The sequence below is a fragment of the Sinohyriopsis cumingii genome, chromosome 1 (genome assembly GCF_028554795.1).
Source record: "Sinohyriopsis cumingii isolate HCF-2022 chromosome 1, ASM2855479v2, whole genome shotgun sequence".
In the NCBI taxonomy this organism is placed as follows: domain Eukaryota; kingdom Metazoa; phylum Mollusca; class Bivalvia; order Unionida; family Unionidae; genus Sinohyriopsis; species Sinohyriopsis cumingii.
In genome coordinates, this window is record NC_142961.1 from 153,723,448 (window position 1) to 153,747,857 (window position 24,410).

The 24,410-nt window shown below is 34.9% G+C and overlaps 2 protein-coding genes across 2 annotated transcripts in view; one reads left to right on the forward strand and one right to left on the reverse strand.

Annotated features, from left to right (window-relative positions):
• Positions 1-191, reverse strand: part of LOC149808183 (ADP-ribosylation factor GTPase-activating protein 1-like) — a 133,377-nt gene extending 133,186 nt beyond the window's left edge. The window contains exon 1 of the mRNA XM_089974360.1: positions 3-191. Within this exon, the coding sequence (XP_089830486.1) occupies positions 3-62 (60 nt within the window). The 5' untranslated portion in view covers positions 63-191. The remainder of the gene's footprint in view (positions 1-2) is intronic.
• Positions 192-363: 172 nt separating this feature from the next.
• LOC149808185 (transcription initiation factor TFIID subunit 2-like) overlaps positions 364-24,410 on the forward strand; it is a 134,246-nt gene continuing 110,199 nt past the window's right edge. Inside the window, exons 1-8 of the mRNA XM_089974372.1 lie at positions 364-527; positions 14,043-14,095; positions 16,507-16,579; positions 17,252-17,342; positions 20,156-20,274; positions 20,901-21,042; positions 21,972-22,166; positions 22,527-22,629. Coding sequence (XP_089830498.1) covers positions 482-527; positions 14,043-14,095; positions 16,507-16,579; positions 17,252-17,342; positions 20,156-20,274; positions 20,901-21,042; positions 21,972-22,166; positions 22,527-22,629 — 822 coding nt within the window. The 5' untranslated portion in view covers positions 364-481. The remainder of the gene's footprint in view (positions 528-14,042; positions 14,096-16,506; positions 16,580-17,251; positions 17,343-20,155; positions 20,275-20,900; positions 21,043-21,971; positions 22,167-22,526; positions 22,630-24,410) is intronic.

A 24,410-nucleotide genomic window follows, 5' to 3' on the forward strand; every position in this document is an offset into this window, starting at 1 on the left:
ACATTGTTGTCATCTTTGATTTTTAAATCTTTCAGAACTCGTCGTGTCCTTGGACTCGCCATTATTAGGAGAATTAACTTCTGTCCTCCTCTTGATACTGTTCACTTTGATGAAAGACGAAATTTGTAAGAAACTTGAAAGTACACTGATGAGGTGTCAGACACTGTCACCTTAGGTAAAGATAGTCATGAATAGAGGCAATGACTTTTGCTTCGTATTCACAATACATTACCTACGATGAACAAACTGACTATCTGTAAATATGATTCAAATTTTGCTATTTTTTGAACAAGAGTTGTAAAATAAGAATGGTATTATATGCTCTTTCAATAAATACGAATCGTTGTCTCTAGTTTTTTGTTTTTCTTATGGCGGCGTACATGAATGTTTATGTTGCTCTCTAACATAATGGTTCATTGCCTAATTAGTACTGTCCAGGCCAATTCGGAATAATTACCGTGGTTCAAATACGGTCATTAAAATGCGAAAAGACGGTAAATTTGTCACACAAAGACCTTACAGGCTTGGTATGTTAAATATTAGCATTGTTACCCTATTTTCGATATAGCACTTATTTTCAACGGAGACCGAGTAAGGTGTTGTTTCAGTATTCTTTTGCACGCCGCTCGGCAAGTTATTTAAATGTTGTTTTTTTATGATTTTACTAACTTTTATATTGTTCTAAGTATTACGGGCTTGCATACCATTCCCAAATTACATGTGACTTCAGTGTTTATATTGTGCTCCATAAGAGTCATAAGACTGATTCATAGATTATAAAACAGCATAGGTCAAATATTAATATTGCGTTATGATACAAAATATACAAAGAATACACGAAATGCAAATGAATAACATTCACCTATTTCACTTGTGGTTCTTAATTATTTATCACATCAAAATTAGCAATATGTAAAACTTCTATGCAGTACTGGCCTATAGACCATCAAATAGGTCCCAATTTTTTCTTCTTCTGACAGCGGTGGCCAACCATGTCGGGCCGTATTCCATACTAAAGTTTTATGCTGTTTTAACCTCCCCGTCAGTTCTGATTGTTGGACGTTCCCTCGTAATTAATAAATTTATTTTGACTGACCTTGGTATATGGATGGTAACTAAAAACCCTCTTCTTTTGACCATGGCATTAAATCCTTAACGGCACTCACTTTTTAGTAATAATCCATGTCAGAACAGAACACATATACATCTATTATTGAACTTATTTTTAAACTGCTGATGCATGCATGTAAATCAGCATCACTCCAAGGAAAGAACAATTTCTGGAAAGCTAGCAAGGAGTAATCACTAAGAACCGATAATGCTTGGGACGGAACTGCGGTTAGGTCTGGCCATCACAGCAGAATTTTGAGAGACAGACACAGACATGTTGGAAATTCAAGATCAAGAGAACAATAAATACATTTTTTAAAAGGGATATGAAAAAATGCACAAAACCTAGTCACTTCATTCATTGTTTATGTATGTACGTATGTATGTATGTATGTATGTATGTATTATTTAGCATATCTTTACAGTTCATTACAAATTTAATTTTTAAAAAAATGTATTTATTGTTCCCTTGATCCAGAATTTCTAACACGTCTATCTCTGTCTCTCAAAATTCTGCTGTGATGGCCAGACCTAACCACAGTTCCGTCCCAAGCATTAGTTATTTCCTAGTGATATACTCCTCACTAGAAGGTTTCCAGACATTGTTCTTGCCTTGGGGTGATGCTGCTTTCCATGCTTGCATCAGCAATTTTAAAATAAGGTCAATAATAGATGTATACATAGGTGTTCTTTTCTGACAGGGATTATTACTAAAAAGTGAGTGCTATGAAGGACTTAATGCCATGGGTTAAAAGAAGAGGGTTTTTATATTGCCAATTTTCAAAAAATGTTGCCAGAACTAGTAGTGAATATTTTTCCAAGTCTATTAATGTAATAGGCAATGAAATTGTAAACGATGGAGTAGTTATTACTTTATTGACAACAAGCAATACAACCATAATATTACAAAATAAATCATTACATGACTGTTTTGCACTACTTCCATGATCTTTGCATCCCGCATCACCGTTAGTGCATAGGTATGACTGTTGTCACCTGAAATAAATGCATTATCAGATGCAAAATATCTGCCTTCCTGACATCTACAGTCTCTCTTTTTTAAAAATAGAAACATCAGGTATTAAGCAAATTTAGAGGTCTCACTAGGATTTTAAAACTAGGAGTCCAGGACTTTCATTTTGGTAAAAATAGGAGTCCCACCATCAAAAGTTGCAGTCCTTCTTTCCTACAGAATCAACACAGACGTGAGTGCATCTATTTTTAGATGAGAGGTTTTCATAATGTAATCACTCACTATAATATAGCTTCATTGCAACAGTCCATTGACAGGATCGCAAATTTATGGTTTATTTATTTGTATACGTACTTGTACTGATTTTAGGCAAATAAATAGTATTTGATTTGCTGTTTTTCCCGTTTTTTGCAAATATGTGTCAAGTCAGAAAACGGCTCAGACCTTAAAGCGCATCTTGTGAATTCCACAACATAGCATTGTCCCATACGTTTCTGACCTACATAATTTGCATTTTAAAGTTAAATCTTTAACAAAATAATACCTAGGCTTTGGTTTCAATGATTTGTATATTTTTTCTGAATATATTTGCCTGATGATTTAAGAAAACAGACAATCTAATAAACTGGTATATCCCAGACTTAGCGAAGAACGCCATTATTTCCCATTAGGCCTACTGGTTCACTTACAGTTTCAAACTAATTTTATGACAAAATAGTGTATAAGAGGCAGTTAATATATATCCAGATCACCGATTCTGATCTTAAAACACAAGTTTGTATATCACCAAAGGATAGCATGGAGGAAATTGATAGTTGCTACCATACTCGGAAAAGGGTTTATGGTCAATCAGCTATCAAAGCATAATGCTTGTGAATAGGCAAGAGTTTGTTTGTCAACGTAATTTATATAAAAACTAGGTCTAGCTACTGATGCCTTGATGAATACATTTCGCTACAACACTAGAACTAACCGGGCTAAGGCGAGGGGCATTTAAACAAATATGGTATGGTCAGTCAATGTACCTCTTAAATAATCACAGGGCGAAGTTGTTTTCGCTTTCCTAACAGAAGAAGGTGAAGTTTACATTTTTAGGTGACTTGTCACCCACTTACAAATGGCATTTTGTCTAAGTCTCAACATGTCTTGATTCTGAGGTCACATGCACTGCTTATTCCGCTACATTCAGAAATGAACACAATAATGAAAGCTAAAGTTATTTATTTTATGTACTTTTATAAATGACTACATGTACATCTCTGGGTCTTTGTGCCTCTGAATTCAATCACTGTAAATATCTACATTTTCCAACGCGGCCGCCAGTCAGAGCCTTTGAACTTACCACCCAACTATTGCATCATGTTCTTTTTTATGTACTCTTATAAAATGGCAACATGTATGTATCAAGGGGTTTTTCAGTCACTGAATTCTGTCATTGTAAATATCAGCACAGCTAATTGATCAACACATTTTCCGACAAAGCAGGTGGCTGAAGCAGGACTGGCAAGTCTTTGAATTTTGCCGCACACCTATTACATGCATATGGAGGACTCCCGCCTCAGTGATTTTCTGCGTCTCAGATCAAAAATTGGCGTCCAAATACACGTAATTAAGCGTTTCCGAGATCTCTGAAATCTATATTATGTATATTATTTTCCAAATAATAGTTTTATAAGGAACTTTAGTTAATGACATTTTAATACTAAAATCCTATAATCGTACTTTGCAATGTTAGATAAGTGACGTATAATGAGACTGTTGATTTCATGCATTCAGGAATTAAATGCCCCCACCCCCCTTTTTAGACTAGCTTCACAAAGTACATCTCTGTCAACCAGGAAATCAGAAATGTGTTTTTGCCACACTTTACATGCTTTGCTTGTAGTGAAATCCTAAATCCCAAGAACGATCACAGAATGCTGTAGATTGTTTCTCGACAAGCAAACTAGGATCACCATTCCCACCAATGAAATGTACATGAGTCAACACCTGGCATTAATGTATGGATATATAAGCATTAAGTACCATCATTAAACTAAAAGAAGGAATGAAAGAACATCACAGAGTGTATGTGCTCCCCCAAAAAATAATTCAGAATAAATATGTTATTCAGTAAACAGTATTATATGCATATATGAGTTAACAATAAGGAAATAAGGTGGGATATAAAATGTGGGAAATAGTTATCACATGTACGGTACCTTGAGACCACATTTGAACTGTTAACCTAAATTCACACCGATTTTAGGCTTGTTAGTTATAACAAAAAAGGGCATTGTTTATTTGTCAATCAATTGCTAGTGCTTTCACTCACTGTAGAACAGGTGGTTTCTTTGAAGAGGCTTGAGTCTAACCTTTAGCTATTGTGCAGTTTGGGCATTGCTGACCAGAATATGAAAAGGTGGCATTTTGGATAGGGAGGAATAATGCACTCCACAGGGAGAAACAGCGTGTCTTTTGAGAATTTCACATGTACTGGACCCAAAAAAATCAGCAAATATTTAGTGAAAATGATGCTTAAATAGGCTGCAAAAAAAACTTCCCAATGGTAGGTCCCAATCTGCATGTTTTCAGGTTCAGTCTCCCAACTTGGTTTTTGAAAAGGTTTATTTTTTGCATGACACACTAGAATATCTGATTGTTATTAACTAAATTTATTCAACAACCATTTGAATTCTTTGGAAATCTTTCTCTACATTTGAAACTTCAACACAAAAGGTGCATTTTTTGTTGGAACATATTCAGGTTTCTTGGAATTATTGGAATTGAAAGGACTTTTAGGAAATATGAATTCACTCACAATGCTGTAAGTTAATTTAATTTTTTCACTCCTGTATTTTGAGAAATAATATATTTTCAGATATGCAAAACTTGTTTGTTTTGATATTTCTTGTTGTGTAGTTTAAGTCGTAACACGGGATTGATTTCAAAAGTAAAAGATCAATGAGCAAACTTAACATATATTACTTACCCCACCTGGATTCCTGTTTGGTGACACACTCCTTCAAAATATCACAACCAGTTGTAAATGAATTGACGACTTGTGTCTTGATACATATATCACAGAACATCTGCTTTAACTTTATATCATATCTCAGCCACAGATGCCCAAGTTTCCAGCTGTCGATAAATTTTCCAGAACGTTTGACCCGTTCATCATGATGTGGTGAAGCATTACTACCATCACTACATGTAGATGATGTTGGACTGTCAGGTATAACATCAGGTTCAGTGAGTGTCTGATGAATTTGCACTGACGATAAACACAATGTCTAACTTACATTTACCCATGATAAAGTTGCACTATTGACAGTATATAATTCGATTGAGATTTTTTCCATTTGTTTTGTATTTATACAGAGCAATCGGTATTTCAAAGGTAATCAGTTTTCTCTGAAGTTTCAGCAAAACTATTTTATTGGTACATTTAGAAAAACAACAGAAGGATTAGTCGTCGTTCATTTAATTCTGTTCGCATGTTTAGAGATTGGTCGATTGTAGGTATAGTCCGGTAGCATGACTCAGCAGTGTACCACAGCATACAGTACTCAGGCCAGATGTCAACATAAGTGGATTATGATGTAACAATTCACTGTAAAGATGGGTTTGTCAATACGAATAAAGAATTTGTTAATGTAACAGATTCCAGTGTATTGTGTATCCAAGTTGTGGCTTCCTTTCTTGGTCTCTTTGAATGTCTCCATTTCAAATCCATGATTGTATGTACAAATTAAACAGCCAAAAAGGCTGTCGGCAAAAAAATCACCAGATGGTATATTTTTTTGCAAATAAGGGAAAGAAATCTAATTTTGCTACATTGGCAAAGCCCAGGATGATCCCTGGTTTTTAGATACCATCCACATACCAAGGTCAGTAAAAATAAATATATTAATTACTAGCAAGCGTCCGATAGTCAGAACTGATGGGGAGGTTAAAACAGCATAAAACTTCAGTATGGAATATGGCCTGACAATTTTGGTCTCTGCTGTCAGCGGAAGAAGAAAAAAATCGGAGACCTACTTGTTGGTCTTAATAGGCATAGTGGTTGTATACAATAGTGACATAAAATATTTAACAACATACTATATACATGGCTGCCATGTGCATATTTTACAATGTCTTGTATAAATAGATGACATATTTCATGTGGATGTAAATAAATCATTTCAGTCATGTATGTTTTGGACAGTCAATTTTATTAAATGTTACAATTTGATATTTATATATAAATGTGTTACATTTGTTTCACTGCAGTTAACAAAACATAAAATAAACTTTTTCTTTTTAAATAGCTTTGTTTTTCTTATTATGTATATTTAATATTTATTGTTTTTTGACCTTTTTCTTAATGATTGTATGTTATGTTTATCTGCATTTTGTTGTTGTTGTTGTAGGGTTTAACGTCATTTTTCAGCACATGATAGGCTATACATGGTGGCCAGTAATATGGTGAGGAAGAAGCCGGGAAAACCCCGGAAAGAACCACTGACCCACGAGAAGCTACTGGCAAGATTTCTCACGTACCCACATTATCTGCATTTTGTACTTGACCTTTTCTTCAAAATCAAGTTACTGGTGTACCTGACTAGAGACATTTATTTTGTACTAAAATATATTTCTGTATGAGTATAGATTAAATATTCAGATCATTCTGAAAATTATTAACAACCTTTAATGTTTTAGAAAAGAGACTGACCAACAGCCCAGCCCTTATTGTGTCTTAACTTTTTATATATAAAAAACATTAATTTGGACTTGTAGTGAATTCAGTCAATAACATTTTGAATTAGTTATTGTGATACATCAAAAGACTGTTAGCACATCAAGTAATTCCAGGCAATTGGCACATTAGCACATTTGAGACTACAGGCACATCAACACATTTAATATTGAAATTTTTTGGAATTCAATTTATTGTTTTCCTTTTTTGTTTATTTAACACCATTTCTCAACACAATGGCGGCCAATATAACTTGTGCAGGAAGAACCCAGGAAAACCCTGGTAAAAATCATCAACACACAGGCAGCTATTAGCAGCTTTCTCACATACCCACATTGGTTGAGCCAGAGACTCATACCCACAAAGTCAGAGGTGGGATGACAGTGATCAGCAAATGCGAGCGCTTTAGACCACATGGGTCACCTTGGGCCCTGAATTCAGTTTGGAACTCTACATTTTGGACATGTGATAGAACTTTTAGGACTGTTTGGGATTTCATTCACAATACTGAATGATCTTTATAAATTTTCACTTTGTAATCTAGGGAAGTAAATTATTTGTTGAAATTTTACAAAACTTGTTTGTTTTCACTCTTTGCTATTACTTAGTTTAAGACCAAAGAGTCATGACAATATCCCCACTACAGTCTATCAATTTGTCTCTCAATTAAATAAAAAAATATATTGAAATTAGACTGGTTTTAAGTTACCTGTATTCAGATGTATAAGAGTGAGGAAATTTAAGTGTTGCGGCCCTAGGTCTTAAACTTTGCAATGGAAAGTAGCGATACCAACAAGTTTAGTAAAATTATACAATTTATTACAATTATACAATTTATTTTCCAAGAATTAAAAGTGAAAATCCAACTTAATTCAATAGTCTTGATGGTCTTGATGTACAAATAGTCTTGAACATCCGATTTTTTAAGTCTTGAATGTTCTGATGTACCACAATTATACAATCCATAATGTTTTTAATGAGTTTTCAGTAATCCCAAAGTAGTATTTTGGTTCCAAATACCTATGGGTACTTTCTAATTCCAGTGATTAATTGAAATAAATAATTCCTCTCAAATTACATCTCAGCACAACCGTAAATGATTCCAAACACTTATCATAAAACATGAATGCATTTTGTTTACCAAATCTTTATGTACTGTTATGTACATTTAACTTGTATTATTTTGTTGTTGTTTTAATGATTTTATGTTATGCATATCAGTATTTTGTTCTTGACTTTGTCCAAAATCAAGGTCATAGTTAGTCCTACACTGTAAGGCACTGCACTTAACATTTATGTTTTTAGTAAGACATCTTACTGCCTAAATAACATCCTTGTGTAGAGTGTTTTCTTGCTGACTGACATCAGAGAAAGATGCCAAATTTTCAGGAATATCTCACAACTTGGCAGCATATAGTGATGCTTTTCCACAAAAATTAAATTCATGTTGATTTAGGCAGTCTTAACTTATTCTAATGTCTGTTTCTAATAAATTCAAATTCTCACACGATCATTGTTGTTTTTCAAGTTCCATTGACCTGTATTTCAGTGATTTGGAATGCAATGAAAACCAGCAATGTTAAAATTAGTTTGAAAGATAATTCAGCAAAACAAGGCTTTCTAAACATTTTTGGGGGTTTTAGTATATTTTTATTTGTTTCTTTAAAGAAATATTACTTCAACATAATCTGATTTTGGCATTCCCAGTGTGCATTTCAGCCATCTGAAATGTGTCAGCAGAATATGAAAATGTATCATTTGCTACTGTGAGATTTTTATTCCGTCAGAATATGAAAATGTATCATTTGCTACTGTGAGATTTTTATTCCGTCAGAATATGAAAATGTATCATTTGCTACTGTCAGAATAAAGACAACAAAGTAAGTATACCGATTAGACTTAAATTTGTGGAAGAGTGTCAATATGGGCTGTCAGGTGTTCGAGATATTCCTGAAAATTTGACCTCTCATTCTTCTGTTAGTCGACTTGGCAATGTGCTACAGAAGGCTGTTATTTAGGCAGTAAGACATCGCACTAACAACATAATTATCAAGTGAAGCATCTTACATTGTAGGATAAGGTCATCATGTACTTGATCACTAACAGTTACATTGTATACAACATAACACTTAGCTAATATTTCTCTATGAATGTGGATTAAGTATTCGAATCATTATATTTGGAGGTAAACATGTTTATTTGAATCTAGTTTATGACATAGTTTTTCACTTGGAAGTTCCTAAACTTGTTGATAACTTTGAGTATTTCAGAGAGTAGACTGACCTACATCCTGGTTCTATTATTGTGTCTTAGAATTTTATATAAGATGTTGACTGGGAAAATGACTCATTCTTGCCTTAAAATCTGAAGCAGAATCAGTCTTTTTATTGTGATAGTTTGGGTGGAATTATTTATTCAAATTATTCACCGGAATTACAAAGCGCTTTTTAATAATTTTGGACTAAAACATTAATTTAGAATTATAGTGAATTCAGACAAGAACATATTTTGGGTTGTATTATTGTGATACATCAAAAGACTTAGCACATTCAAGCCACTGGCACATTAGCACATTTGAGACTACAGGCTCATCAACATATTCAGTGTCAGAATTTATTTGGAATACAACTGGAATTCAATTTGATCTTCATACATTCGGACCTGTGATAGAATATAAATTACAATACTGTAAGTTCTTTTCAAGTTTTCACTTTGTATTCTAGGCAAACAAATTATTCATTCATTTTTTATCTTTTCTGCTACTTAGTTTAAGAACATCAAGTTGTAACAATGCACAAGTACCCACTTGACCTACAAAGCAGTTTTAGGCATTTAAAAGTGGACTTGCAGTTCTAATCCTAGTCTCTGTTGGTGGACATGCAATTCCAATCTTAGCTTTTAAAGCTTGTCTTGCAGTTCTGATCTTAGCTATTAGAAGTGGACTTGTAACTCTAATCTTAGCCATTAAAAGTGAACATGCCATTCTGATCCTAGCCATTCAAACTGGATGTGCAATTCTGATTGTAGCGATTGAAAATGAACTGAAATTCTAATTTTAGCCATTCAAAGTGGACTTAGAATTCTATTATATTATCCATTAAAAATGGACATGTATTGCTAATCCTGACCATTAAGAGTGGACTTGAAGCTGTAATTCTGACCATTATAAGTGGACTTGGAGTTCTAATCTTAACCATTAAAAGAAACTGGAGCTCTAGCCCTGGCTTGCAGCTCCAATCTTATTAAAAGTGAACTTGCAGCTCCAATCCTATTAAAAGTGAACTTGCAGCTCCAATCCTATTAAAAGTGAACTTGCAGCTCCAATCCTATTAAAAGTGGACTTGCAGCTCCAGTCCTATTAAAAGTGAACTTGCATCTCTAATCCTGACCATTAAAAGTGGACTTGTGGCTCAAATTCTATTAAAAGTGAACTTGCAGCTCCAATCCTATTTAAAGTGAACTTGCAGCTCCAATCCTGACCATTAAAAGTGGACTTGCAACTCCAATCCTATTAAAAGTAAACTTGCAGCTCCAATCCTATTAAAAGTGGACTTGCAACTCCAATCCTATTAAAAGTAAACTTGCAGCTCCAATCCTATTAAAAGTGAACTTGCAGCTCCAATCCTATTAAAAGTGGACTTGCAACTCCAATCCTATTAAAAGTGGACTTGCAGCTCCAGTCCTATTAAAAGTGGACTTGCATCTCTAATCCTTGTCATGAAAACCCATTTCAGAGAACCCTCCAATAAGGCAGGCCCTGAATGGGTGCCAAAAGGCCCCATGGAGGAAGCCTTCACCCTTTCTTAGGGACAAGGTCAGACAGCCGTAGAGACTTGCTTCCTCTCCTGCTTCACATACCTTTAACTTAGGGTCCTGTTAGCGCCAGGCTAAACCTCTTTTCAAAGGCTTGGTCAAGCACAACAGTTGATGGCTGGGTCCTTTCTATCATAAAAGATGGCTCCCGCTTTGGTTCCAGAATTTCCCTCTTGCAAGGGCACCAAGTTTCTGTCTATAGTTAAATGTGGTGCGCTTAAAGGAAGAGGTTACTCCCTTCCTCAGAAGGGTATGGTAGAAAGGATTTAATAGATCTCCTGCCATCTACTCCCAGAGTTTTCTGATTCCCAAGAAATGTGAAAAGCCCCATCTAATTATAGGTCTTTTCTCTTTAAACAGATTTCTGCTGGAGGAACCATTCAAGATGGAGACCACAGCCTTGGCCAAGAATGCATTAAGATCTGGTGATTGGCTGGTCTCCATCAATCTTCAGAATGCATACTATCACATCCCTATCTTTCCTCTACACAGGAAGTCCTCCAGTTTTGCTTGGATTGGTAGGTCTTCCAATTTCAAGCTCAGCAATTCTACAAAGTCTCCACACACAGAGAGTTTACCAAAGTCATAGGCAATGTTCCCTCTAATTTGTTTGGAGCTGTGTGAGCAGAAAAGTTATTAAGTGCAACATTTCAGAAGCAGAATAAAAATGTGTGTACTCCAAAGTGAACCGTCTTAGACTTACTATGATTATGCGGTTAATATTATAGTATTTGTCTAAAATATCAGTAAGAACATTAGATATTTGTAAGGTTTAGTATGCCAATTTATGCTAAGTGCATAGACACAAAAAATTGGCAAAATTTTATCTTGTGTGTGCTCATTATTTTCTTGTTTGCACAGGTTTTGCAACCAGTGTGCATTTGCACACACACACACACAGCTTAGAAGGAACATTGGTCATAGGAGTCTATTTAAGGTCACTAGGTCAATATTTTGATGATTGGTTTAACCACAATAATGTCTCAGATGAGATCTGTCTTGTAGTTATTCCATATTGACCAGGCTGGGTCTTCTTCCAAACTTGGAGAAATCAAAGCTCGCTCTATCTCAAGACTTTGTCAATATCGAGATAAATTCTTTAAAAAAAAAGTCACTGCGAATAAAAATCACATTATTAACTCATTTTTATTTCATTCCTACCAGGGATCTTGAATGCCACAATGGACCACAGACCTGGTTCCCCTAGGAAGAATACACTTACATCCACTCCAGTTGTTCCTTTAGTGGTATGGAAACTAAACAGGGCTCACTTGAATGCTCCAATTTCTCTGGGTTGGAATTTACACCATCATCCAATCTGGTGAACAAATCAGGACTGGTTTTTAGCTGTATAATCCATGCACCCCCCAGAACTGCATTCTTACCTGTTTGTAGATGTGTCAGGTTCAGAGAGAGGCGCCCATCTAGAACAGAAGGGACTCATTCTTCAGGGTTCATGGTCCCGGGAAGAAAAATCCCTCCACATCAACAATTTAGAAATAAGGCCAGTGTTCTTAGGCCTTCAAGGCTGCATCCACCAAAATAAAGATCGCATTGTGATGGTCTCCTCAGACAAAACATCACTGATAGTGTACCTCCAGAGACAAGGAGGCACATGTGCACCTTCTTTCTGCATGGTGGATTGGAACCTCCTTCACTGGGCTACTTCAGAAGAATTGCCCTCCAAGTTCACCACATTCCTGGCAGGAAGAACATAGGGAGGAAATAGTCCACATGGAATGGGTTGTTCCACCAGTGTGTCGCAGACTCTCTGTACCAACTTTGGGGAACTTTCCTTCACAATTTCAGGCACTCCACTGTGCAGTTCATTTGGATTGCCAATCTTTGACCCCAGTGATGGTGGTTCAATGATCTTTTTGATCTGCAAGTAGATCTCCGATGAGAAAGAACCTGTTGCATCACAGGCACTCTGTCCTTCACAACTCTCCACAGGCATCACAGGCACTCTATCCTTCACAACTCTTCACAGCCATCACAAGCACTCTATCCTTCACAACTCTCCACAGATTATTCATTTTCAATCTCTCTGCAAAGAAAATTTGCCAAGTGCATCTTTCATTTCAGGAGAAGATCAATGTCTAACTTGTATGATGCCAAATGGAAGATTATTTGTGATTGGTATAGTATAGTAGCACTAATACAAAAGAGGTATTTTCTCTGCGTTACAACACTAACCGCATATCAAATGATGTGATTTATTTGATAACCTGCAAAAAATGTAGCATGCAATATGTTGGACAAACACTTCAATAAGTTTTTATGAGAATGAATAATCATCGCTTTCATATAAAAAGCATTTTTCACAGTTTTCCTCTAATATTTCGACACACTTTAACACCAAGAATTACTCTCTATTTAACTTTTCTTTCATGCCAATATATATTGTGCATGGTGACATGAATAGACTTATAAAAGGAACTTACTGGATTCATATTTTAGATACCTTGTATCCTAATGGCCTTAATGCCAATGCACTGTATAAAATTGTGGGTTTACTATAAAAGCTTGCTTTGAGAGTGACACTTTTGGCTTGCCATAACTAGGCTCTGCATCACAGCTACACCACGGGGAGAAATACAAGACCTTTTGACAGTTTTACTATTACAGCTCAGATTTTGTCAGGACTTTAGAAAGAAGGCACCTCTCCCTTCCACAAATTTAAAGGTAGACATTTCGTGTTGAAAGGAACTTTCATGGCCCTACTGTGCCTATGATTGACACCATAAAAAAATATAGTAAAAGCAAAATTAAAATATAAAACAGCAGGAAACATCTCCAGTATTACAGTAAAGTATATTCACATCATATATTATTTGTGTTTAGAAACATTTGCACAGCATGAACTGGCTTTTTATAAGTAGATGCTATAAAATACTTTTTTGATTAAGTAGGCCCACCTAGTAAAATGGGCCATTAAGTAGGCTCACCAATTAAAATGGGCCATCAAGTGGGCCCACCTAGTACAATGGGCCGTCAAGTAGGCCCACCTAGTAAAATGGGCCATCAAGTAGGCCCACAAAGTACAATGGGCCATCAAGTGGGGCCCACCTAGTACAATGGGCCATAAATTGGGCCCACCAAGTACAATGGGCCATCAAATGGGCCCACCTAGTAAAATGGACCATCAAGTAGGCCCACCAAGTAAAATGGACCATTGAGTAGACCCACCAAATACAATGGGCTATCAAGTGGGCCCACCTAGGACAATGGGCCATCATGTGGGCCCACCAAAAAAGTACAATGGGCCATCACGTGGGCCCACCTAGTACAATGGGCCATCAAGTAGGCCCACCAAGTACAATGGGCCATCAAGTAGACCTACCTAGTAAAATGGGCCATCGTGTTTGTTATACAAAATCTAGTAATTCGGAACTGCGTAATGATAAGATGTCATTTACTTTGCAGCCCATCAGATCCTCTGTATTACTGCCTTCAACTTTCACCGTCGTTCTCTGATCGTAAGTGTCTTCTGTTAGTTACAATATTCTAAATTTAAAAGTTTCACAAGTATAAGCCTTTATGAATTTGAAGGAAACGTCTCAATATGCCGAAAAGATTTTAACTTTTTTTGTACTTAATCACACAGTTTTTATATTGACAATGAGATGGCTAGAATTTTGCTTCTTGAATAAGATGAACTTACTGAGTATGGGAACATTTTATGACATAAAAAATTACTTATATTGTTCTTCCAGGGCCATTATTGGTCTTGCTACAGTTTCTCATCAAGTCATAGTTTCCTAGTTATGCTGCACTTTTGTAATGGACCCCTAGTACAACTTGGCAGAGTAATCATTTTACTACCCTAATAGTTTCCCCAATGGGTAGCAAGATTATTGTTGACACTGTCCTATCCTTTTACTATACCAGTAGTTTCCCCATATTTAGCAAGATTACTGTTGACACTTCCCAGTCATTTTACTATACCAGTAGTTTCCCCATGGTTAACAAGATTACAGTTGACACTGCCCTATCATTTTATTATAGCAGTAGTTTCCCCATGGTTAACAAGGTTACAGTTGACACTGCCCAGTCATTTTACTATACCAGTAGTTTCCCCATGGTTAACAAGATTACTGTTGACACTGCCCAGTCATTTTACTATACCAGTAGTTTCCCCATGGTTAACAAGATTACTGTTGACACTGCCCTATCATTTTATTATACCAGTAGTTTCCTCATGGTTAACAAGATTACTGTTGACACTGCCCAGTCATTTTACTATGCCAGTAGTTTCCCCATGGTTAACAAGATTACTGTTGACACTGCCCAGTCATTTTACTATACCAGTAGTTTCCCCATGGTTAACAAGATTACTGTTGACACTGCCCTATCATTTTATTATACCAGTAGTTTCCTCATGGTTAACAAGATTACTGTTGACACTGCCCAGTCATTTTACTATACCAGTAGTTTCCCCATGGTTAACAAGATTACTGTTGACACTGCCCTATCATTTTACTATACCAGTAGTTTCCCCATGGTTAACAAGATTACAGTTGACACTGCCCTATCATTTTATTATACCAGTAGTTTCCTCATGGTTAACAAGATTACTGTTGACACTGCCCAGTCATTTTACTATACCAGTAGTTTCCCCATGGTTAACAAGATTACTGTTGACACTGCCCAGTCATTTTACTATACCAGTAGTTTCCCCATGGTTAACAAGATTACTGTTGACACTGCCCTATCATTTTACTATACCAGTCGTTTCCTCATGGTTAACAAGATTACTGTTGACACTGCTCAGTCATTTTACTATACCAGTAGTTTCCCCATGGTTAACAAGATTACTGTTGACACTGCCCAGTCATTTTACTATACCAGTAGTTTCCCCATGGTTAACAAGATTACTGTTGACACTGCCCTATCATTTTACTATACCAGTAGTTTCCCCATGGTTAACAAGATTACTGTTGACACTGCCCTATCATTTTACTATACCAGTCATTTCCTCATGGTTAACAAGATTACTGTTGACACTGCCCAGTCATTTTACTATACCAGTAGTTTCCCCATGGTTAACAAGATTACTGTTGACACTGCCCAGTCATTTTATTATACCAATTGTTTCCTCATGGTTAGTAAGATTACTGATGACACTGCCCGATCATTTTATGGCATCTGATCAGCAAGATTACTATTAACAGTGCCAAATCATTTTACTATACTAGCAGTTTCACCATAGTTAACAAGATTACTGTTGACATTGCCAAATCATTTTACTATGCTAGCAGTTTCCCCATAGTTAGTAAGCTTCCTAATGGCACTACCAAAGTATTGTTCTTCACCAATTGTTTCCTGATGATCATCAAGATTACAGTCGACACTGCCCATACATTCTTCTTCTTTTAACATTTTCTATTCGCAGGTGCATAACATAGTTATATACAAATGCTATTTGTCATCTGTATCCACAACTGAATGAATAGTTAAATGTGACGCCTAGTTTTTGATAATTTAAATCATAAATGAAACTTGTTGCTTGTATATCATATTTTAAGATGTTTTCAGACAGGAAAAAGTAATTATATTTTGTAGTTTGAAGAATTTCAGAAAATACAGTCCTTCCAAAATTTCTTGGGAGATCTCTGATATATTGTATCACATTGCTTTTTATGGCTGGAACATTCTTTTATGGAAAAATGGCATATTAAGTTTTATTTCACACATCTGATAGAATAACATATTTCCAACAAGATAAATATTGCTTTCATTTCCAAGTAAAATCATCTTGTCAACTCAAATATTTAATTTGCAGAGTTTAAGATATTAAACTAAATGATTAAATATTGTTAAGTAGCAGTATTTCTTCTATCTTTTATGCAGAGTTTGAAATGTTATGGACTTATTATTTTTATCATAGGGTTATGTTGAACTGGCATTACACCCATTGCATCCCGATCTTCGAAGATTGAAGATCAACAGCAAGCAGTGCCGGATCCTTTTACAACTCAATGTACAAACTAATTTACTATTTTGCAACAAAGCTATATTCATCAGGATGGGGTTGACTTTTGTGTTATAATCATACTTTTGTCTGTGAGAGACATTAGTACTGGCACCATAGGAATGGAAAAATATTCCATTTCAAAATTATTCCCAAACTGGGCATTCTGTAATGAGCATCTCCTCTTCCAAGGATGTAAAGAGATGCAGCTGTTTACCATTTTTATAATTCTTTGGTATGACTCAGCCAGGGTTTGAACCTGCGACCTTCTGCATTTGAGGCAGACATTCTAATCATGTAGGCCACATGAGCTTAGTAATAGTAGCATTGTTTGAATTCATTATCCAGTAAAGGAAAATTAGCAATAAAATTTTTATGTTCATTCTGAATCAGGCATTATTGAACATGAGATTTCAGTTATTACCAAATCGTAAAATTTAAACAAATTGGTGACTATGTTGCTATGTGCACCATATTCTAACGCGTCAGTAATTGAAATTGACTTATTTTTCCATCATTCGACCAGGAGTAAAGCCTGTTTACTCAGCTGCCTAAACCTGTTTCATATATAAGCAGTTGTAAAGAGTTGTCACAAAAAAGGCATTTAGTCGAGTCTTGTGAATGATTCTGCAGCCAAAAATATTCCCTTAACACTAATCAGGCATCTACAGAGTATCCATAAATGATATGTGGGAGGCAGCTTTCCTCTACAATGATCCTACACTTGAAATCTGCCAGGGGGATGATAAAAAGTGAGTATGAATTGTGTTTGTTTTTTGGGGGTTTATGGTATATAAAAATATTATATGAATTACTTATTTTAAGACTTCTTGATCCATACATAGATAAAATACATATATCAGATAGCATACTTGTGTTGGTTAAAATATTCAAGTATTAAATAAAAATATATGTCTTATATTAGAAAATAGCCATCATCGCTGTGATGTCATTGGGAATGGTCACATGGGGGGTTTGGTTGGCAGAAGACAATAAGCTCACTCTATATTTGACAACTAACTGTGATGTTGTCAAAAAATGATATCTCTCCTTCTGTAACTATCATTCAGTCTGACTCCATACCTTGGTTTAAAGTCGATAAAATGGGTTCTGGAACAGATGATGACATTTATTTTTGATTCTTCTATATTTCTCATTCAGAATCAAGGTTTTATACTATAGATGAAATGGATACATTTGGATCCTAAATTACTATCATGTATTCTTCAAATAAATGTGTTTTAATGGGAGATTTTAATTCCAGAATTCATAATATGTGCTTCATTTGATAATACATGTACATGTACATGTATTTCGTCTTGTTCCTTCGTGGTTCTGCTGACCAGAGCTCTGCAAACACTTGTGACATCATACAGCGATTCTCCGACATTCCCTATTAGATACAGATTCAGAAAAACTTTATTAAAAAATGTTTTATTAGCTTTAAAAAAAGTTGTATCTACCATAATTATTTAATAAAGTTATTTAGTATATTTTTCCAGTGCGTTACAGCAGGTCAATTTGTATGTATATCATTATTCCATTTAGACACTAACAGGTCAATTTGTATGTATATCATTATTCCATTTAGACACTAACATATTGTTCTCACTGTTAATGTTCTTGTCTGCACAGAAAATAACGCATTTTCACAGCGAGTCTTAAAAGCTTTTCTTTTCATACATTTACTACATTTCACCCAAAACGGTGCACATTACATATTAACCAAATGTTTTATATAATTATAAGATGTTTCAGTGTTCATAGAAATATGTTCACTCATGTACTAAAAAAACCAGTAATTATGTATCTCATTATACCATGTTTCATTATACAGTATTTCATTATACAATGTATCATACAGTATTTCATTATACAGTGTATCATACAGTATCTCATTATAAAGTATCTCATTATATGGTATTTCATTATACAGTGTATCATACAGTATTTCAGTATACAGTGTATCATACAGTATCTCATTATAAGTATCTCATTATACGGTATTTCATTATACAGTGTATCATACATATCTCATTATGAAGTATCTCATTATATGGTATTTCATTATACAGTGTATCATACAGTATCTCATTATGAAGTATCTCATTATACGGTATTTCATTATACAGTGTATCATACAGTATCTCATTATGAAGTATCTCATTATACGGTATTTCATTATATAGTATCTCATAATATTTCATTATACAGTATCACTTTATACAGTATTTTATTAATACAGTGTCTCATTGTAAAGTATCTCATACAATATTTTATTATACATTATCAAATAGAGTATTTCATTAAACAGTATCTCAGTATAAAGTATCTTGTACAATATTTCATTATAGAGTAGACCATAATACAGTGTCTCATTATAAAGTATCTCAAAAAGGATTTCATTATATTGTAAAGTATGTAATTACACAGTGTCATTATACTGTACCTCACTGTACATTGTAAAGTATGTCATTGTACAGTGTCATTATACTGTACCTTACTGTACATTGTAAAGTATGTAATTATACAGTGTCATTATACTGTACCTCACTGTACATTGTAAAGTATGTAATTATACAGTGTCATTATACTGTACCTCACTGTACATTGTAAAGTATGTAATTATACAGTGTCATTATACTGTACCTCACTGTACATTGTAAAGTATGTCATTGTACAGTGTCATTATACTGTACCTTACTGTACATTGTGAAGTATGTAATTATACAGGGTCATTACACTGTACCTCACTGTACATTGTAAAGTATGTCATTGTACAGTGCCATTATACTGTACCTCACTGTACATTGTAAAGTATGTCATTATACAGGGTCATTACACTGTACCTCACTGTACATTGTAAAGTATGTCATTATACAGTGTCATTACACTGTATCTGACTGTACATTGTACAATATCTTATTATACAGTGTATCATTATCATTAGATAATGGGGGGTGGCAACATGATCCAACATACTGAAGATATTTATCAAAAAGAAATATTCTTGGAATGTAAATTTATGATGTCAACTGAAGACCATACATGCAGAATATTTTTCTCACATTCCTTTTTGTCACTGATTAGCATTTTCAATATTTTTCAGTGTGTAATAACAAAAATCAGAACTGTCTAGGGTTAAGGATTGTTGAATAATGAAAATGAGTACCTTGTGCAGAATTAGTGACTATTTTTTATGTTTTTCATATAATGCAAGAAGACAAGAATGGCATGACATCTGTTATATGTTCAATCACTAGACAAAATGTAAAAGTGTTTTGGTGTTTGAATTTAAAGATATGTGGAAGGTTACTGCTTTTTCATGACAGATATCCTTTTGAATGCCATTGATACCTTCTTATATAATCAATAGAACCCATGGCACAATATTGAACTGTAGATACATGTGAGTAACTGGTGGTGATTATTACCTCAAGAATCTTTAACCCTTGTCCCAGCAAAAATCAACATGAAGTTTTTCTATCTATACTATCCTTAGAGTTAGAAAGGTTGTCTGTGGCACTATGGGTTACATGCTAACATGCTTAAATTTTTTTGCAAGGAGAAACCTTGATTACTATGAGACCTGTCACCTGGCTGCCATGAATGCTGTAGATTCTGACAATGGTAATGGAGAAGTTACCATCAGGCTGCCACCTGAAGCCTTCCCCGTTGTTGCAGGTAATAAGTTTCTCCCATATAAGTAAACAATTCATGGAAAGCAGTCAACAACATTAATAAAAACCCGAAAAATAAACCTTTCAAATGCTTACAATAAATACAGCATTGACTTTGCTTAACTTTTGCAAATAGTTGCAAAATGTTTATTTACTTGAAAGTTCATTATGTTTAATCTTTGTTTAGGAAATAGAAGTATTTCAGTAATGCTGTTTACATATACATTTTATAATTGTTGCTAAATTGTTATGCTTTTAACTGTTGTTACTAAATTGGTATACTTTGAACTGTTATTGTTAAATAGATATACTTTTAGTTATTGTTGCTAAATTGGTATACTTTTAACTGATTTTGCTAAATACATGTAGGCATAATTTTATTTTTTATTAATTTACTTTGTTTTTCTAAATGTAACAAGCTTGATAATGATGAGATTTTAATCACAAAATGAATATTAAGCCATTGTTATCATCATTATTATCACCATAATCATCATCATTAGCACTTAATCAGCATCATTTATCACCATCGCCATCATCATCATCATCATCATTATCATCATTAACACCATAATCAGCATTGTTATCACAATCATCAGCATCATTATCATCATTTCATTTTCGCTCCAGAGTTGCGTCCTATTCGAGTGTGTATAGAGTTTTCCTTGGAGCAGCCCAAGTCAGGGATCCAATTTGTGGTACCCAACATGGAGGGTAGTCTTGTGGAGAGAGGTGCACACCTGTTTACTTATGGCCATGAAAATTCTTCCAGGTACAGGTGATGGTAGGATGTTTACATGAATGGAAGATGCCACTGTGTTTATATAGGGGTGGTCTTGTAATGTTATGTCATTTTAAACAAAGAAAAGATAAACTTTATTTTCTGATCAATGAGTTGTTAAATAAGTTGATAGCAGTATTGTATATGCCTCAATAAATTCAACAGAGATCAGCACTTACTGGTAGTAAATCCTAGAACAGTGGTTACCAACCTTTTAAATATGAGGTATCCTTCTTAACTTCAAAAATGTTTCTGGACCCCCACATGCTGATAATTGTACTTTTATGCTCTGTTAATTGAGAAAATCCATGCCCTTTAGAATAATCCCATGGCCACCGTGAACCCCCAGGTCTCTGCAGCCCACATGTTTGGAACTACTGTCCTAAAGCATATTAATAAAAAAACACCTCAACCAAATATGAAATCATTTACCAGTCTATGGCTTAACTTCATATTGTGCACTTGCTGTCCTAAACCTTATTGATTGGTAGACCATGTTGACAGGTGGACAATCTTAAATGTATTTAGCCTGGTTTCAAAAGCTTTAGATTTTAAAATGTTTATAATGAATATTGATAATAATTTATCATGAAATTATTTATGTTTAAGTATTGATTATTAAATGAACAAACAGAGTGGCACAATTGTGTGCTTGAGGTGAAATGATTATAAAATGAGTATGAAAATTTATACAGCTGTGTTTATATTTGTTTTGAAATGAAAAAGCTCTTGGCTACTTGGTCCTTTTAAAAATGTGAGTTTCTTGTTTTGTTTCAGTCTGTCTTCCCCTGGTAAAAGTAATATCAGATAGAAATGTCATTTGTATTAGCTGAACATTAATGCATCTTTTTCCATTAATGTTATTTCTTGATTTACTGCCTTTTGAAATTGTCTCAAATTTATACCTTCTGGTTCTGTAGGTTGTGGTTTCCATGTGTAGACACTTATTCTGAACCCTGCACCTGGAAGTTAGAATTCACAGTGGACATTGACATGACTGCAGTTTCCTGTGGTGATCTTATTGAGGTCATCTACACTCCAGATAAGAGACAGAAAACCTTCCATTACTTCATGTCAATCCCTACGGCTGCCCCTAACATTGCTCTGGCATTAGGGTAAGTAGTTAATGTCTGTGATGGTGTACTGAATGACGGAAACATTAATCATCCGGATCTTAGAGTATGGACAGATTCCACTCGAGCATCAGACTCCAGAGAAAATGTGCAAACATGTAGATCAGACATTATTAGACATATTCAGAAATTTGATTTTGTATTGATTTAGCAAAGTTACTGTAAATCCATATTTTTGAATCTATATAGTTGTACTAAATATTCTTTGAAATCTGGTTTTTGTCCATTTATTTCTATTCTCATTAGTGTCTACCATCCACCACCCTTATTATAACAGAAATTAACTTTTAAATTGATGTACTTTTCACATTTTTCAATTATTACATGTCATTTAAATTTCAGCCCATTTGAGATTCTTGTTGACCCATATATGCATGAAGTCACCCACTTCTGCTTACCACATTTAATGCCTATACTGAAACACACAACAGGATTTCTTCATGAGGTAAGGGCTTAGTACATTGCATTATTCATAAGTAAGGGCTTGGTGTCTTGCATTATTGATAAGTAAGGGCTTAGTACATTGCATTAGTCATAAGTAAGGGCTTGGTGCCTTGCATTATTCATAATTCAAATCCTCTAAGCTCATGGATCAGGTCAGTTTAACTATCAGTAGAAGAAATATAAGGATACGATAGAACTATTGCCCACAACGTTTTGTCAGTTTATTTACATGATAGGGTCTGGCTTTACAAATCACTTATCTGACACATGATCTGAAGGAAGTTGCCCAGGACTGCTATAGAATGCAAGTTTGATACATCTTTGATGCTATGAATAAATAAATAGAAACTTTAGATATATTGCCCAATCATAATACCTTAAGGGTATGACTACTACCTCCAAAATCATGTCCTCCCAAGTACATTATAGCTCCCGCTTAGATATAGGTTTTGTTTTGTTTTGAAGGGTTCACACAAATAGGTTTTGTTTTGTTTAGAAGGGTTTCACATATATAGGGATTACCACTAAATCCTGTCCATACCAAAGTTACTTTTGTTTACAGTCACTCATGGCAAGCTTCACAACACCATCTCAGTTGTCACAGGAAACATCGGCGTCACTCCATTTATTGCTATTCAATGAATTAAACTCTCATCTTTATTTGACCCATTAATGGCTAGTGAGGACTTAGCCTTCTGTGCATCAATTGTTTTTTGCCTGCTACCACCTAAATTTTATCGTCCTCCCTCTGTTCTGTCAACAGAGGTATATCAAGTCCCAGCATTAGTTGACCTCTTGGTGAAGAAAGATCAGTCTACATTCATGTGATTACCACAGTCTGATAAAGTGGTGGACCATCTTATGTCGAGACAACTATAAGACCTGAATGTCCACAGATCTTTCATTTTGCAAAAACAACTGCATTTAAATTTTAATAAAGTATACTATAAAATACACACCTGTGTTTCATGCAGAAATCCCAGCGTTCAACAGAGGTATAACAAGCCTTGGGATGTTAAGATATTCTTAAGTACAGATGGACTGGAAGCACTTCATTGATACCCAGCAGTTATATTGAAGAAAAATGTAATAATCAGGAGTTCTGTGCAAAAATCAGGAGGTAGGCATGAAACGACCCCAAAAATCTGGATTTTTTTCTCCCGCCAAGAGAGTTGACAGGTATGCTCTAGTCCGACTCACACCTATGTGGGTGGACAGCTTATGACTTTCATTTGAGCTAAAAGTTAACTTAGGATGGCTGGACTTGCAGGGTAGGAGTCATACTCCTAAGGTATTATGAGGGTTAATTATTATCAAAGAAACATATTTTACTCCAAAAATTGGTTTCAACTAGTTTCACATGAAAATTTTGAATTTCAAACTGAAATAATTTCATTGTTTTGCTCATTGATACACAAATGATAGAAGTCATTCATCTCATAGTAAGAGAATACTTGTGTAAGATCTTCATTGTTGATTTTTATACCATTAGCTTGACACACACATAAGTGCACTAAGAGACATGTGATGGTTCGTTTTTATCATACAAGTTTGACAGGAATGGTTTTTATTTGTTTGATGTTTGATATTGTGAGTTTAACACCATTTTTCATTGCAAGATAGGCTATACATGGCAGCCAGTATATCTGGTGAAGGAAGAACCATGGGAACACCCCTTGGAAGAACCACTGACCCATGGGAAGCTATCTCACATACCCATGTTGGCCGAGCCCAAGACTTAAACCCATGTGGAGAGTGATGAGGTGTCAGCAGTCTGTAAAG